General features: G+C 35.3%; 3 protein-coding genes across 3 annotated transcripts; 1 reads left to right on the top strand and 2 right to left on the bottom strand.

Moving 5' to 3' along the window:
• Positions 1-2,146: 2,146 nt before the first annotated feature.
• Positions 2,147-3,963, top strand: F4817DRAFT_346176 (uncharacterized protein). Its single transcript, XM_049304360.1, has 5 exons — positions 2,147-2,520; positions 2,570-3,011; positions 3,073-3,412; positions 3,469-3,669; positions 3,725-3,963. The coding sequence occupies exons 1-5, from the start codon at positions 2,496-2,498 to the stop codon at positions 3,890-3,892; spliced, it is 1,176 nt and encodes a 391-aa protein (XP_049156314.1). The 5' UTR covers positions 2,147-2,495; the 3' UTR covers positions 3,893-3,963.
• A 117-nt stretch (positions 3,964-4,080) lies between these two features.
• Positions 4,081-5,440, bottom strand: F4817DRAFT_367353 (uncharacterized protein; the record flags this gene model as incomplete). The annotated part of the gene is made up of 4 exons (XM_049307109.1): positions 4,081-4,857; positions 4,917-5,137; positions 5,187-5,215; positions 5,271-5,440. The coding sequence occupies 4 exons, from the start codon at positions 5,438-5,440 to the stop codon at positions 4,081-4,083; spliced, it is 1,197 nt and encodes a 398-aa protein (XP_049156315.1).
• Positions 5,441-6,438: 998 nt separating this feature from the next.
• On the bottom strand, positions 6,439-8,650 carry F4817DRAFT_205851 (L-lysine 6-monooxygenase (NADPH-requiring)-domain-containing protein). Its single transcript, XM_049298640.1, has 3 exons — positions 7,311-8,650; positions 6,657-7,239; positions 6,439-6,600 (listed from the first exon to the last, which is right to left on the bottom strand). The coding sequence occupies exons 1-3, from the start codon at positions 8,216-8,218 to the stop codon at positions 6,508-6,510; spliced, it is 1,584 nt and encodes a 527-aa protein (XP_049156316.1). The 5' UTR covers positions 8,219-8,650; the 3' UTR covers positions 6,439-6,507.
• Positions 8,651-12,450: the final 3,800 nt, after the last annotated feature.

The following is a 12,450-nucleotide window of genomic DNA, read 5'->3' on the forward strand; positions in this document are numbered from 1 at the left end:
TTTTTAATAATAATATAATTAATATATATTAATAATAATAATAATATTAATAATATAAATTAATAATAATATTATTAATAATAATATTATTAATAATAATATTATTAATAATAACATTATTAATAATAATATTATTAACAATAATATTATTAATAATAATATCATTAATAATAACATTATAATTAATACATATTAAAAATAATATTATATATAAAAATTATAATATTAAATTAATTAAAATTTTATATAAAATCTTATAAAATAATAATTAAATATTTACATAAAATAAATATATTTATATATAAATTTATATAATAAAATAAAATAACGGTTTATATAAAAAAATAACAATTTATATATAAATATATAATTAATATATATAAATATAATAATTTATTATATAATTATAAATTATTATAATAATTAAACATAAAATTTAAAAATATATATAAAATTATTATAATATAAATAAACATATTATATTATATATAAAATATAATTAATTTAATTTATAATTATTAAAATTTATTAATTTATTAATTATTTACGTAATTATAAATATATTTTAAAATATATTTTAAAATGTATTTTTTACGTAATTAAAAAAATTTAAACGTAATATTTTTTCGGAAAAATTATTAATTTATTAATATTATAATATTAAAAAGTATTTTTTAAATATATGTTATTAATTTAACTTTTATATTATATAATTTATTTATTTATTTTATTTTTTATAATTAATTAATATAATATATTTGTTTATTTTAATAAATTTAAACCATGAATTTAAAATCGTTTATAAAAGTATATTTTTTTTAACCACATTTTTTTTTAATTAATTAAACTTTAAAACAACTTTTTAAAATAATTTTAAATTTATAATTTAAAATAAATTTAAAACCTTATATATTAAAATCATATATTTAACATTTTAAAATAATAATATTAATAATAACATTAATAATATTATTAAAAATAATAATATTAACGCGTTTTTATAATAAGTTTAATTAATTATATAATCGTATTAATTTTATTATTAAGTTTATCGATTAAATCCATGCGTTTTAAGTTTTTTAAAATGTTAAAAATAATTATAACGGTTATATTATAACGGTTATAACGCATTAATCGTAACGCGTTAACCGTAACACCGGTTGTAATAAACGTTAAAACCGTAATAAACGTTAAAGTTTAATATATAAAACCGTATAAATATATAAAAAAAATTAAAAAACTTAAAAAATAATATTATTAACTTTAAATTATTAAAAAAAAAAAGATTTTATACGTGGTTATAAAATATTAAATTGTTATATTTAAATATATATTATTTTAAAACGTTAAAAATTTTTAAACGTTAAAACTTAATATATAAAAACGCAATATTATACAAATATATAAAAAAAATTAAAAAATAAATTAAATATATTATTAACTTTAAATTATTAAAATTAAAATTATTTCGTACGTTATTATAATATATTAAATTATTATAAATATAATATTTAATTTTTTCATTATTAATAAAACTGTTAAAAACCTTTATAACGTTATATAATTTTAAATTAAATATTTTTAAATGTTTTACCCGTAATTTATAAGTATAAACACACGGACCACGCGTTACGTAACGTTTATGGTAAAATAAACAAATAAAACCCGTTTCGAAAATATTAAATTTAAAATCATTTAAAATAAATATTTGTTTATTTTATTATTTAATATTTTTTTATTTTTACATTTTTTTAACTTTTTTAAATTTTATTAATTTTATTTTTACTTTAATAAAAAAGTTTTAAAATGTTTAATAAATTAATTAAACATATATTATAAATTATAAAATAAAAATTTACCGTAAATAATAATTTATTATTAAATATTTTCCGGGAAAATTACCGGAAATAATAAAAAATATAAAAAAATGTTTTTTTATATTAAAAATATTAATTTTATATATAAAATAACCATTTTATATATTATTATTTTATAAAAAAAAATTTTTATTATATATATAATATAATTAAATATATTATTTTTTTACATATAAATAAACAATTTAAAATTGTAATAAAGTTATAATTTTTAAGTTATAACAAAAAAGTTTTCGTTTTTAAAATAATGCTTGCTCGATTTTCACATTGTTTAATAAATACAAATACACGGGCCATGCGTTACGTGGCGCCTGTGGCGCCTTCGCCCGCCTCCACGAGATTCAGGTTTAAAGTCACCTGAGATAATATTTTCAAGTTCATTTTCGATGTCTTTAATTCGGCCATGTGCCGTTGCTTTTCGTAGCTAAACAGCCAGCGTCAGATCCGTTTTGATTGATTGAGGGGAAGAAAAATCGAAAGACTACCTTAGGTAGTATATCTAGCTCGGTCGACTCGCCTCGTTCAAAGCGCTGATTCTATCATAGAACTTGGTTTTGATAACCTTGAATCGTCACAATCGAAACTTTTGCAAGTTACGTCGGATTTGCGCTCGATATCATGACTACGCACAATATAATGCCAAGTGAGTGAATCCTATTTCGCTTTCAGGACTCTCATTAACCACCTGATAGGACCGGGAGATGCTAGCTACCAGCCATATAACGAGGAAGAGGAGTGGGCACTCGATGATGCTCAAGAGAGGCTACGTGCGCATCATAGCAGTAATAGCGGCCAGCAACACCATTACCTCGGCACGCCCGTAATCGGGAACCCTGGACCCTCTCTACCGGTTGCGCCGGTTTCTCTTCCTTATCCAATTATCATCCCCCAGCGGCGGCCCGGACAACGTGCCCGCGGGTTCATCAGAGCCTACGCTCCCGATTTAATGGGCTGTGGCATTGACGAGCCTATGTTTATGGGTTTTCTCGACGAGCTCGATAAAGCGACGGCGTCTTCTCCGTTAGTAGGCGCTATCAACCTCGCTTCAGATATGGCCGGTTTCATTCCATCCGCCCTAGGACCTACTGTTAAAATAGCTGTCCGAGTATACCAGGAGTTGCGGAGTCGTAAGAAGTACGTAACGACATTCCCGTGCGGTTCTATCAGATCGGATTTGCTTACCGTAATGTTATAGTCAAAACGCGTTCCTTTTGAAGATGAACGACGAGCTTTTCCGACCGCGTGGCCTATACTGCTTCATCATGGCATACAATCCGGAATCCAATAACACTCTAATACAGCAAGATCTCAATGCCGGAACCAGTAGCCAGGCTAATAGTCGCAGTGAATTTCGAAGTCATGATGGGATAACGGGTCCGATTGAGTTCCCGGCTTCCGCAGAATTGGTCTTCCCTGATTTAGAGGACACGTCTAGCGACGACGACGACGAGGGTGAAGGCGGTACGAAGAGCGGCTTTTCAAAGGTGTTTGATTTTTTCAACGAGCGCAGAGATATTAAGGCTCAAAGGAGATACGTAAGGGTCAATATCCCTTTCGGATTAGCAAATACTTATTAACAATTCTTGAATAGCTGAGAAAGAACCCTACCGGTGCCCTCAATCCCCTGATGGATCCAAAAGTTGAACTTACGCCAAAAGACCATAAGAAGCAGCAGCGTAGGCTCGATAAAGACGAGCGCAAGCGCGAGAAGCACGAACGAAAGCGAGAAAAACGGGCGCGCAAACACCCTGAAAGAGCTGAGAAGGGACCACGCAAGCGATTGCTACGAAAGGTGTTTAACATTTATTATTATGAATATTGCCTATGGTACTAACACGCATTCGCAGGATATATTATATATGATGATAATCAATATGCCATCGATACAGGAGATGGAGGATGCGGCTAGATTGGTAGAGAACCCACCTACATATGTAGAAATCTTCACTGTTAGGAAAAGGCAAGTCGCAAATAGAGAGGGTTATAGATCGAAGATAACGGGGATAAACTATTAAGATTATAATGCAATCTTCCCATAGTAACTTGCCTTATAACGTATAATTGATACGATGCAGCTCAATGACATTGATTTCTCCACTGCGAAAATAGATGAGTCGAAAATAATTTAATAGGTAGATCACGAAGGTAGTCAACGTTGTCGCAAGGGGAATCTGACTACCAGGTAGTTTTGAGACTAATCCAACTACCAAGCCATCGCCAATTTCGATGCTGCATCTCCGGCCTTCTGTAGATAGATATCCGGTTCCATATCGTCGTCGATCCCTAGGAACCGTTGATTGGTAGGTAACTCCCTAGTCCTTAGCAAAGGGAATATCGCCGTTCCTTCATTTACCTCATCAAACATCGCACCGAATATAAAATTAGGCTTTAAGCTGACAGCACCGTCTAATTGCTTTTGATAGAACGTGCCGTTCCACCTAGGGAAGTGATCAAACGCCTCGCTTGGGTTCGCATTACTGCTTGAGCCTCCTGGCCACACGACGATACTGCTATCCAATCCTAGCTGCTGCAATGCGTTTCTGTCTTCGACGGCCTGTCTTCCGTCGTGGAAATCGTCGTAGTTGTTGATGTCGTAAGCTCCTACAGTCCAGGGCTGTATCATATTCGCCAGCTTGTAGACTGGTCCGAACCCGCCAGGCTGGTCCGCGGCCAGCTCTGCGTGCCACGCTTGTTGGACTCCGAGTATCACATACCAACCTGCATTCTTCAGCGCTGTTACTATTGCGATTCCGTCGTCCACGGTGACCGAGGTCACTATGCCAAAACCCCATATCTCAAGGACGGGCTTTCCGTTATGATGCATGTAGGCTGGCGATGAGGTGATAGAGGCGAGAGCTTCTAGATCTGCTAAAAACGTATCGGTGACGTTTGTGGAACCCGTTGCTGCACCGTTAAGGTCGTATTCGATCACGAACCCGCGCCCATATTTCTCGGCGGCTGTTTTAGCATAGTTCAGGATCTACCTTGGAGTTAGGTTATTATGTATCAACTTCGCTCGAAAAGGTCGGTGTTACGCACGTTAACCCAGCCTCCGTTCGCTTCGTTGATATAGCCATAGAACCTTTGGATGAAAGCGCCGCTGATACCGTAGTTTGCCATCATGTTAAAGTGTAGGTCCACGATCCCCTCGCAGTCGTTCGTGTAGAACTGTGCGGGTTTACCGTTTGGGAGACTAAACGAGGTGTCGAAGAGGCACTCTTCTGGATATCCCGTGATATTAGGTACCATGTCAACACCGACTACGAAAGAAATCAGTATAGGCTCTGGATCAGGTAGCGAACTTCTCACCATGTCCAACCTCAGGTGTCGGTGTGTCTCTATATACTATATGTAAATTTCTCTAGATATATTGGTGAGGACTTGGGGCCTTACGTTGTCCAGTGCGAGTTTCCGTTATCTTCAAACGGCTTCCGGAACCACGCCTGGTATCCGACGAATAGTTTCCCGTCTAACGTAGACCTATCGATGGTTGATACTTGAAGAGAATCTTCTTGGGCAAGCACCGGAATACAGGGCCCAATGCCTACGAAGCTTACCACCATTATCCAGCGCGACGAAAGCATTGTATATGGGTTTTCAAGATTGTAATGAGTTGTAGAATTGATCCACCTTCCATATTATTAAATAGTAATGATAGAATACTTAGTATTTATACTTTGCTTGTCATCGAACTCTATGAATACGCTTATTTCATATTCCGACTGGTGGTATCAATCTTGGTCAGTTTGCTGACGCTTGCCTATGGGTTTATAAGCCAACTATTGCCTGGAAAATGACCGTCCTTTGTCAATAAAGTAAGCTTATATTGGATCACCAAAACTATTATTAAATATCACATCACGAGGTAGAGTAAAAGGTACGGAAATAACTTGGTTATTCCTCAAAAGATTCCAGCCCAACCATCGAAGCCAGAGCTATACACACTGAAGGTATCATTTATTTTAGATGTCTCCTCTAGGATCCTAACAGCTCTTACGAGTCGTTTATCCTCTGTCGTGTTCCCCGAATTGACCTCTAATCTAGCCTTTCGCGTCTGCGGCTCGCTAAAAGGCTGCAAAATAGCGTGCGTTCTAATTCCAGGTTACATTTCACGATCCAGGATAGGCTCGAGCGAGGATTGACTTCAACGGCACACAAACATAAACGAATAGAAATGTAACCGATTTGCGGCCGGTTATGTCGCATTCTATAATCTAAACATCATATGTCCTCAACTTCTTCAGGGATAGTTTTCATAAGAAGTACTCAAGGTAGAATGCGAGGCATCAAGGTCATGGTGAAGTCGCAAAAAATGTGACTATCTAATGATATTCAGCTTCAAACAGGTACCTTGATACTTTAGTCCGATTATGTATAGAAAATTAAAGAGTTATTTTATTTATGTCCGTCGTTATATACTAACTAGCAGTTACCTAGCTAGAATTTGTATTCTCTTAGTGCACTTATTTGCACCCCTATTTGAAGTGTCTTGATGCCAAATATAATTCTTTTCTACGCCTTTTATAATTCTTGGTCCGCCAACGATTTACGAGAAGCAAATTGGTCCTCGCGAAAATCTGATTCGTTGAGAGACGACATTGATTTAGAGGAAACCTTAATTGATTAATTTTCACTTGCCTCCATTTTGAACGCCCTTGCCGAATATAGAGTTGACGATCTCCTCGGATCGAGTAGCTAAAACAGACAGCAGAGTATCGCTTAGCTAAGAAGTAAAGTTAGCGACGCGTAAAGATTTCTGATGGGTTAAAATAGACTCACTCCATGTGTTCCCTCGCAACATCCTTGAAGCCAGATGCCGGACCCTGGCGCCACTTTCCCGGGGGAAAACTGCACGCTGTAGTCGCGCGATACCCGTACCGGGCGGTCGTTAATCTTAGCTTCTGAGAACTTCCGTCCGGCTGTGCTACTCGACAGAGCCCCGTTCGACTCGGAAGCTTGAGGTAGCATATGTGCCACGTCTTCTATCATAGTCAGGTGAGATTGGCGCTGGTAGCCTGTTGCTGCGATGACGAGATCGACATCCAAGACTTCGTCTTCCCGCGTACCGTCGTGAATAGTAGTTTTTGTTGAGGTCAGAGGACGAACTACGAGCCGCAGCTGATCAGACTTGGTGTCGAAGCCGACTACATCTGTGGTACCTAGGATGCGATGCGGCCATTTTCTTTCGTCGGTTCCAAGTTCGCGTCTTTGATCGTACATTTTCTCGTATAGACGCTCGATAAGCTCTAGCCGGACCACTCCGTAGTTTGTGCTACGAGCTCCCTCTAGTAGGGTGTATCTGTCTTCGGCAGACCTTTGATAGAGGGAGTTCACAAACGAGGGATTGAAGATCGAATTTACGCTATCACCGGTTAGCTTTCTAGTAAGAAGTCTAGATAAGGGAAACTTCTCCGAAATTTTGGGTCGGCTTACAATGGCGAATCGTCGCTGGGTTTCAGGAACTCGGAGCGCATGATCAAGGATGTCCGAGAATTCGGGTAGAGAACTTGAATATTGTTAAAAATCTCGGCAGCGCTCTGCCCGGCTCCGATAACAGCTACCCGGTAGGGAGATGTTGGATTATCTAGAATCCGTGGCACGAGATGCGCGTATTGAGACGAGTGGATGACTCGAGGGTGATTCGAAGGTAAGCATTTCGGTATCGAGGGTTGTCCGCCGACAGCTAGAAGAACGTTCTTGGATCGATAAGTGGTCAATTCACCCGTTTTGGGATCCTTCGACGTAACAGTAAAGGTGGAAACCGATTCGTTGGGTTCTAGCCCCTTGACAGGGGAGACAGAAACCACTTCGCTGTTGTATTGGACGACGTCATCGAAAAAGCTAGCACACCAGCGAAGGTAGTCCTCATATTCGACCCTGGATGGTAAAAATGTATTTAGATTTGTGAATTCAACTAGCCGGCCGTTCTTGTGGAGGTAATTCAAGAAAGTGAACTGCGAGGTGGGATCCCTTAGACTAGCCATGTCTTTGATGAAAGATATCTGCATTTTTGCGCCAGGGAGGAGCATCCCGGCGTGCCACGCAAATCTTGGCTGTTTCTCCAGGAAGAGAACTTTCGGAGACGACCCGGTGCCCGTCTTGTGGAGATTACCATGGTCGATGGCGTCGTGAAGGGCGACTGCGACCGCGAGACTAGCTGGTCCAAATCCAACACAGACAAGGTCATGCACATCTTCTGCTGAAGTCTTCTTTAGGTGCGACTTGTTATTCGGAGAGCCATAGGCCGACAACCGGGCCGGTTGAGCATCAGGGCCGCTCTCCGGAAAGCCATTGCTGGTTGGGCCGTCATCATGACCGTCTAATAGACTGTGCGGTGCCATGATAGTTATTTATTGGAGTAAAACTGCCGGCTATTGTCCGCAAAACGGTCGGCGATTATGCGACGCTGTTTAATATTGGCGCTACGGACCTCCGCTAAGCCAGCATGTACCTAAGCAGGGGAACAAGTACTCCGCGGGTATTTGATGATGTGACCTTACGTTACGAGGTCCCGTAAATCAAAAGAGGAAGACTATACTCGTCAACGATGTTGACGGAACTGTAGAGTCGGGAAAAAAATGTTAACAGGACTAAGAATAAGGGGCTTCTCACGGTATAAGTAGTTAGAGAAGAAGAGAGTCAGTAAAATAGTCGTAATTGGGTTGTCCGAATGATGGTGCAGCCGTTAGAATATATATAGAGCGGGCCATGTCTTACGCATCCTTGTCTAGATCGTGGAAAAGTTCCAAGGCTAGAATTCGACATGCTATGAATCGAATGGCCTGACGCACTATGCACATCGAGTATGTAGTGAGTAGATAATGAGTAGGCATGTTCCAGAACTAAGAACGAGATATAGGCCCCTACATTCGCAGCTATGTAAACCTATATGAGCTAGTACCAAGCGGGCAAGTACTAAGCAACCGGGAGCGATGGAGATCAGCAGCTCTTTAGGACCCACGAGGGAGGATACGAAAGGTACCTCTTAAGGATGTGAGTCAGTATTTGGCCGCGTGTATTAGGACGTAGGTAACTGAGCGCCGGAAGTGATTAAATAACTCGGTCTAGCTAGAAGTGTGTATTCCCTGCCCCTACCTGTCTCGGTTCGAGGATTCGGTGTCGGACGGGAAGCGAATCGAGACTAGATCAACCTGGCGTCACTACGCTACCAGTGGCAGTTTCGAAGACCAGCTCAGACTTTGCGGGATGTTCCCGCTGTACCTTCAACTTGTGACACATGTAATAGTATGCACGGAGTACGAACTTAGCTGGCCTCGGTCTTCAAACCTAGTACTGGCAGGGAGACGCAGCCAAGAGGAGACCGCAGGGGTATTAGTCTGGCGACATCGGCGTTATCTTCGGATCAGATAAGATGTCTGTGCATAGAGACCAGGTGGTGCCGGCATTCTCCGATGACGGCCATAATTGAATCTATCTTCTTAGGCGCATTGCTATTGTTACCTGCTTAGAGACTGTTCACAGGAGTTCATCGTAGGTAAGCAAGCAAGCATTAGGTACTGATATTCGTAGCTATTACACCTGACATTGTCAATTGTCAATTTTAAACCGTTTATATAATAATGCCATTCCGAATTCTATCTCTTAGCTATTTCAAACAAAAAGAAAGAGATTTCAGAGTAGACGTACGCCTAACTAGTTCTTGAGAACTGTTCCGCCCACGCCATTCTCTCCGTGGTCGATACACAATGGTAACTTCTTTCAAGTTCGAGAGATCGGGGTTCCATTAACTAATCCTATTGTTACATTCACTAGGAGCTCTTGTTTAGTGGTAATACTAACACCCCGGGCAAATGGTTACTTAGCTGCATTGGAAACCCGTGTTCATCTAGCTAGGTGCAGCTCTTCTCTCTCGTTACTGGTAACCTCGGGTGCGGACCAACAGCCCAGAACGGAATGGAGGTTTGGATAAACTAGCCAGTTAATAAATACATTACCTAAAAGACAATGACACGCCATAGTTTATGTATTGTTCGGCAGGTTTTAAATACGGTCCATTATATAACGCCGCGGAGTCTCTATGCCTGGAAGGGATAGTTGAGACCCATAGATCAACATAAATAAGCCCACACAGCGTTCTAAGACACGTGAATAGTATATGATTGTTGAAGAGTTAAACGAATTCGAGAAGAAAATTTTATACTCCTGCATTGCGGAGTGGGGAGGGTGATCGAGTAAAAGACGATTGGGGTGTGGAATACATGGGTTCATTAGTTCATAAGTCGCTAAACAGTACTAAATAGATCCGCGATGCAAATTATCTGATGATCTGATAAGATCATCTCAAGATCTTATCCTGGAAGTTCGCGTCTTGGCGACGCCGGGGTCCTGGACGAATACCGGAGCTGCTTAGTGTCTTGAGGTATGATTAGAAAGTCCACGTTCCGAGGTATTTTGCGCCAAATATTTTACGACGGCCAAAGTTTACGAAATGTATATTCATTTTTGAGATGGTTGTAAAAGAAAAGGCAATCAAGTCACAGTCAAAGCATCACCTTTTATAACTACCTCTTACTCTGATAAGACGCTAGAATAATAGAAAATCGATACTACCACTTTTAAGATCTATAAAGCTAGAATTCGATAGGAGGCAGCTCCGTGCGACGAAACGGTCAACTCCGTTTGTCCCCGCTCGACCGGCAGGGTTAGGTATGGTTGTACAACAGCAGATCAAAAGCCACACGTAATTTTAAACTTTTTACCGAACTAGTTTATCGATTATCTCAGGTGACTTTAAACCCGAAATTTTTGAGGCGGGCTGCGCCCGCCTGCGCCACGCAACGCGTGGTCCGTGTGTTTATACTTATAAATTATAAATAAAACATTCGAAAATTTTTGGTTTAAAGTTATACGGCATTATAAAAGTTTTTAACGTTTTTATTAATAATGAAAAAATTAAACATTATGTTTATAATAATTTAATATATTATAATAATATATAAAATAGTTTTAATTTTAATAATTTAAAGTTAATAATATATTTAATTTATTTTTTTAGTTTTTTTATATATTTATACGGCATTACGTTTTTATATATTAAATTTTAACGTTTAAAAATTTTTAACGTTTTAAAATATATATAATTATATTAAGTTTTATGTAAAATATTTAAATATAACAATTTAATATTTTATAACCATATATAAAATCTTTTTTTTTTTAATAATTTAAAATTAATACATTTTTTAAACTTTTTAACTTTTTTTATATATTTATACGGTTTTATATATATTAAGTTTTAACGTTTATTATAATTATTATTACGGTTATTATTACGGTTAATGTTATAACCGGTGTTATAACCGGTATTATAATTAATATTAATCATTTAACATTTTAAAAAGTTTAAAACGTATAAATTTAATCGATAAATTTAATAATAAAATTAATAATTATTATATAATTAATTATTATTTATTATAAATATGTATTAATATTATTATTTTAATAATATTGTTAATGTTATTATTTTAAAACGTTAAACGTATATTTTTAATATATAAAGTTTTAAAATTATTTTAAATTATAAATTTAATATTATTTTAAAAAATTGTTTTAAGTTTTAATTGGTTAAAAAATAATGTGGTTAAAAAAAGTATAATTTTATAAACAATATTAAATTTGTGGTTTAAGTTTATTAAAATAATTATTAAATATAAAATTTAATTTTTAAATTTATTTTAACGCGTTAAAAAAGTCTTTAAAAATGTTTATAATAATAATTTTATTAATGAAAATATTTATATAAAAATTTTAAAAAATAAAAACATTTTATAATTTAAAAATAATTATTATTATTATATTAAATATAAAATTATATTTAAATATAAAATTATTTTATTATATAATTATTTTATATAATATAATAATTATATATATATTATTATTTTAATTTTTAAAATTATTTTAAAATTTAAAATCATTTTAAAACCATCCCCCGTTAAAAAAATATTACATATATAAATAAAATTTATATAAAAAAAAATTAAAAACTTTTATATAATCATTTAATTAATTTAATCGAATGGTTTAACCATTTATTTAATTAACATACATAATTTATATGTTAACTTTAATTTAAACTTTAAAATTATACGTTCGAATTTTTATAAAAACAATTTATTTCGGTTAATTTTTTTTTTTTTTTTTTTATCTTTTTTTTTTACTTTATCCCCGCTTACATAAGCATTACTTAAACATGTTACACTTTTAAAATAATTTTAACTTAAAATAATTATAATTTAAAATTATATTATAAATATAAACCCATATTTAATTTTTAAAAATATATATAAAATAAATATATATTTAATTAATCAATATTTTTTTAACATACTCATTTAAAAGGATTTCCAAGATATGACATAATCGCTATAAACATATTCAAAGACCCCCCTGGAGCGGTAAAGTAGTTGCTTTTAATCCATTACCGATTTACTGAAAACTGCAAAGTACCTAGCGAAGGAGTCTGTAGATTCTTTACTCTTGCTGCTTACCAACTTACATACCTACATAACCTATAAGCTGAGATATGTAAGCGCCAGCTTGACAGCAT

This window comes from Daldinia loculata (assembly GCF_022478755.1).
Source record: "Daldinia loculata strain CBS 113971 unplaced genomic scaffold F4817scaffold_48, whole genome shotgun sequence".
In the NCBI taxonomy this organism is placed as follows: Eukaryota; Fungi; Ascomycota; class Sordariomycetes; order Xylariales; family Hypoxylaceae; genus Daldinia; species Daldinia loculata.

Bases quoted from the DNA above. Each gene is read 5' to 3' on its own strand.
- F4817DRAFT_346176 (XM_049304360.1), top strand. From the start codon at position 2,496: ATGACTACGCACAATATAATGCCAA. The intron at 2,521-2,569 runs GTGAGTGAATCC...ACCACCTGATAG, and splicing joins TACGCACAATATAATGCCAA to GACCGGGAGATGCTAGCTAC. The intron at 3,413-3,468 runs GTAAGGGTCAAT...ATTCTTGAATAG, and splicing joins TTAAGGCTCAAAGGAGATAC to CTGAGAAAGAACCCTACCGG.
- F4817DRAFT_205851 (XM_049298640.1), bottom strand. From the start codon at position 8,218: ATGGCACCGCACAGTCTATTAGACGGTCATGATGACGGCCCAACCAGC. The intron at 7,240-7,310 runs GTAAGCCGACCC...AACCGGTGATAG, and splicing joins CCCAGCGACGATTCGCCATT to CGTAAATTCGATCTTCAATC. The intron at 6,601-6,656 runs GTGAGTCTATTT...TTTACTTCTTAG, and splicing joins GTTGCGAGGGAACACATGGA to CTAAGCGATACTCTGCTGTC.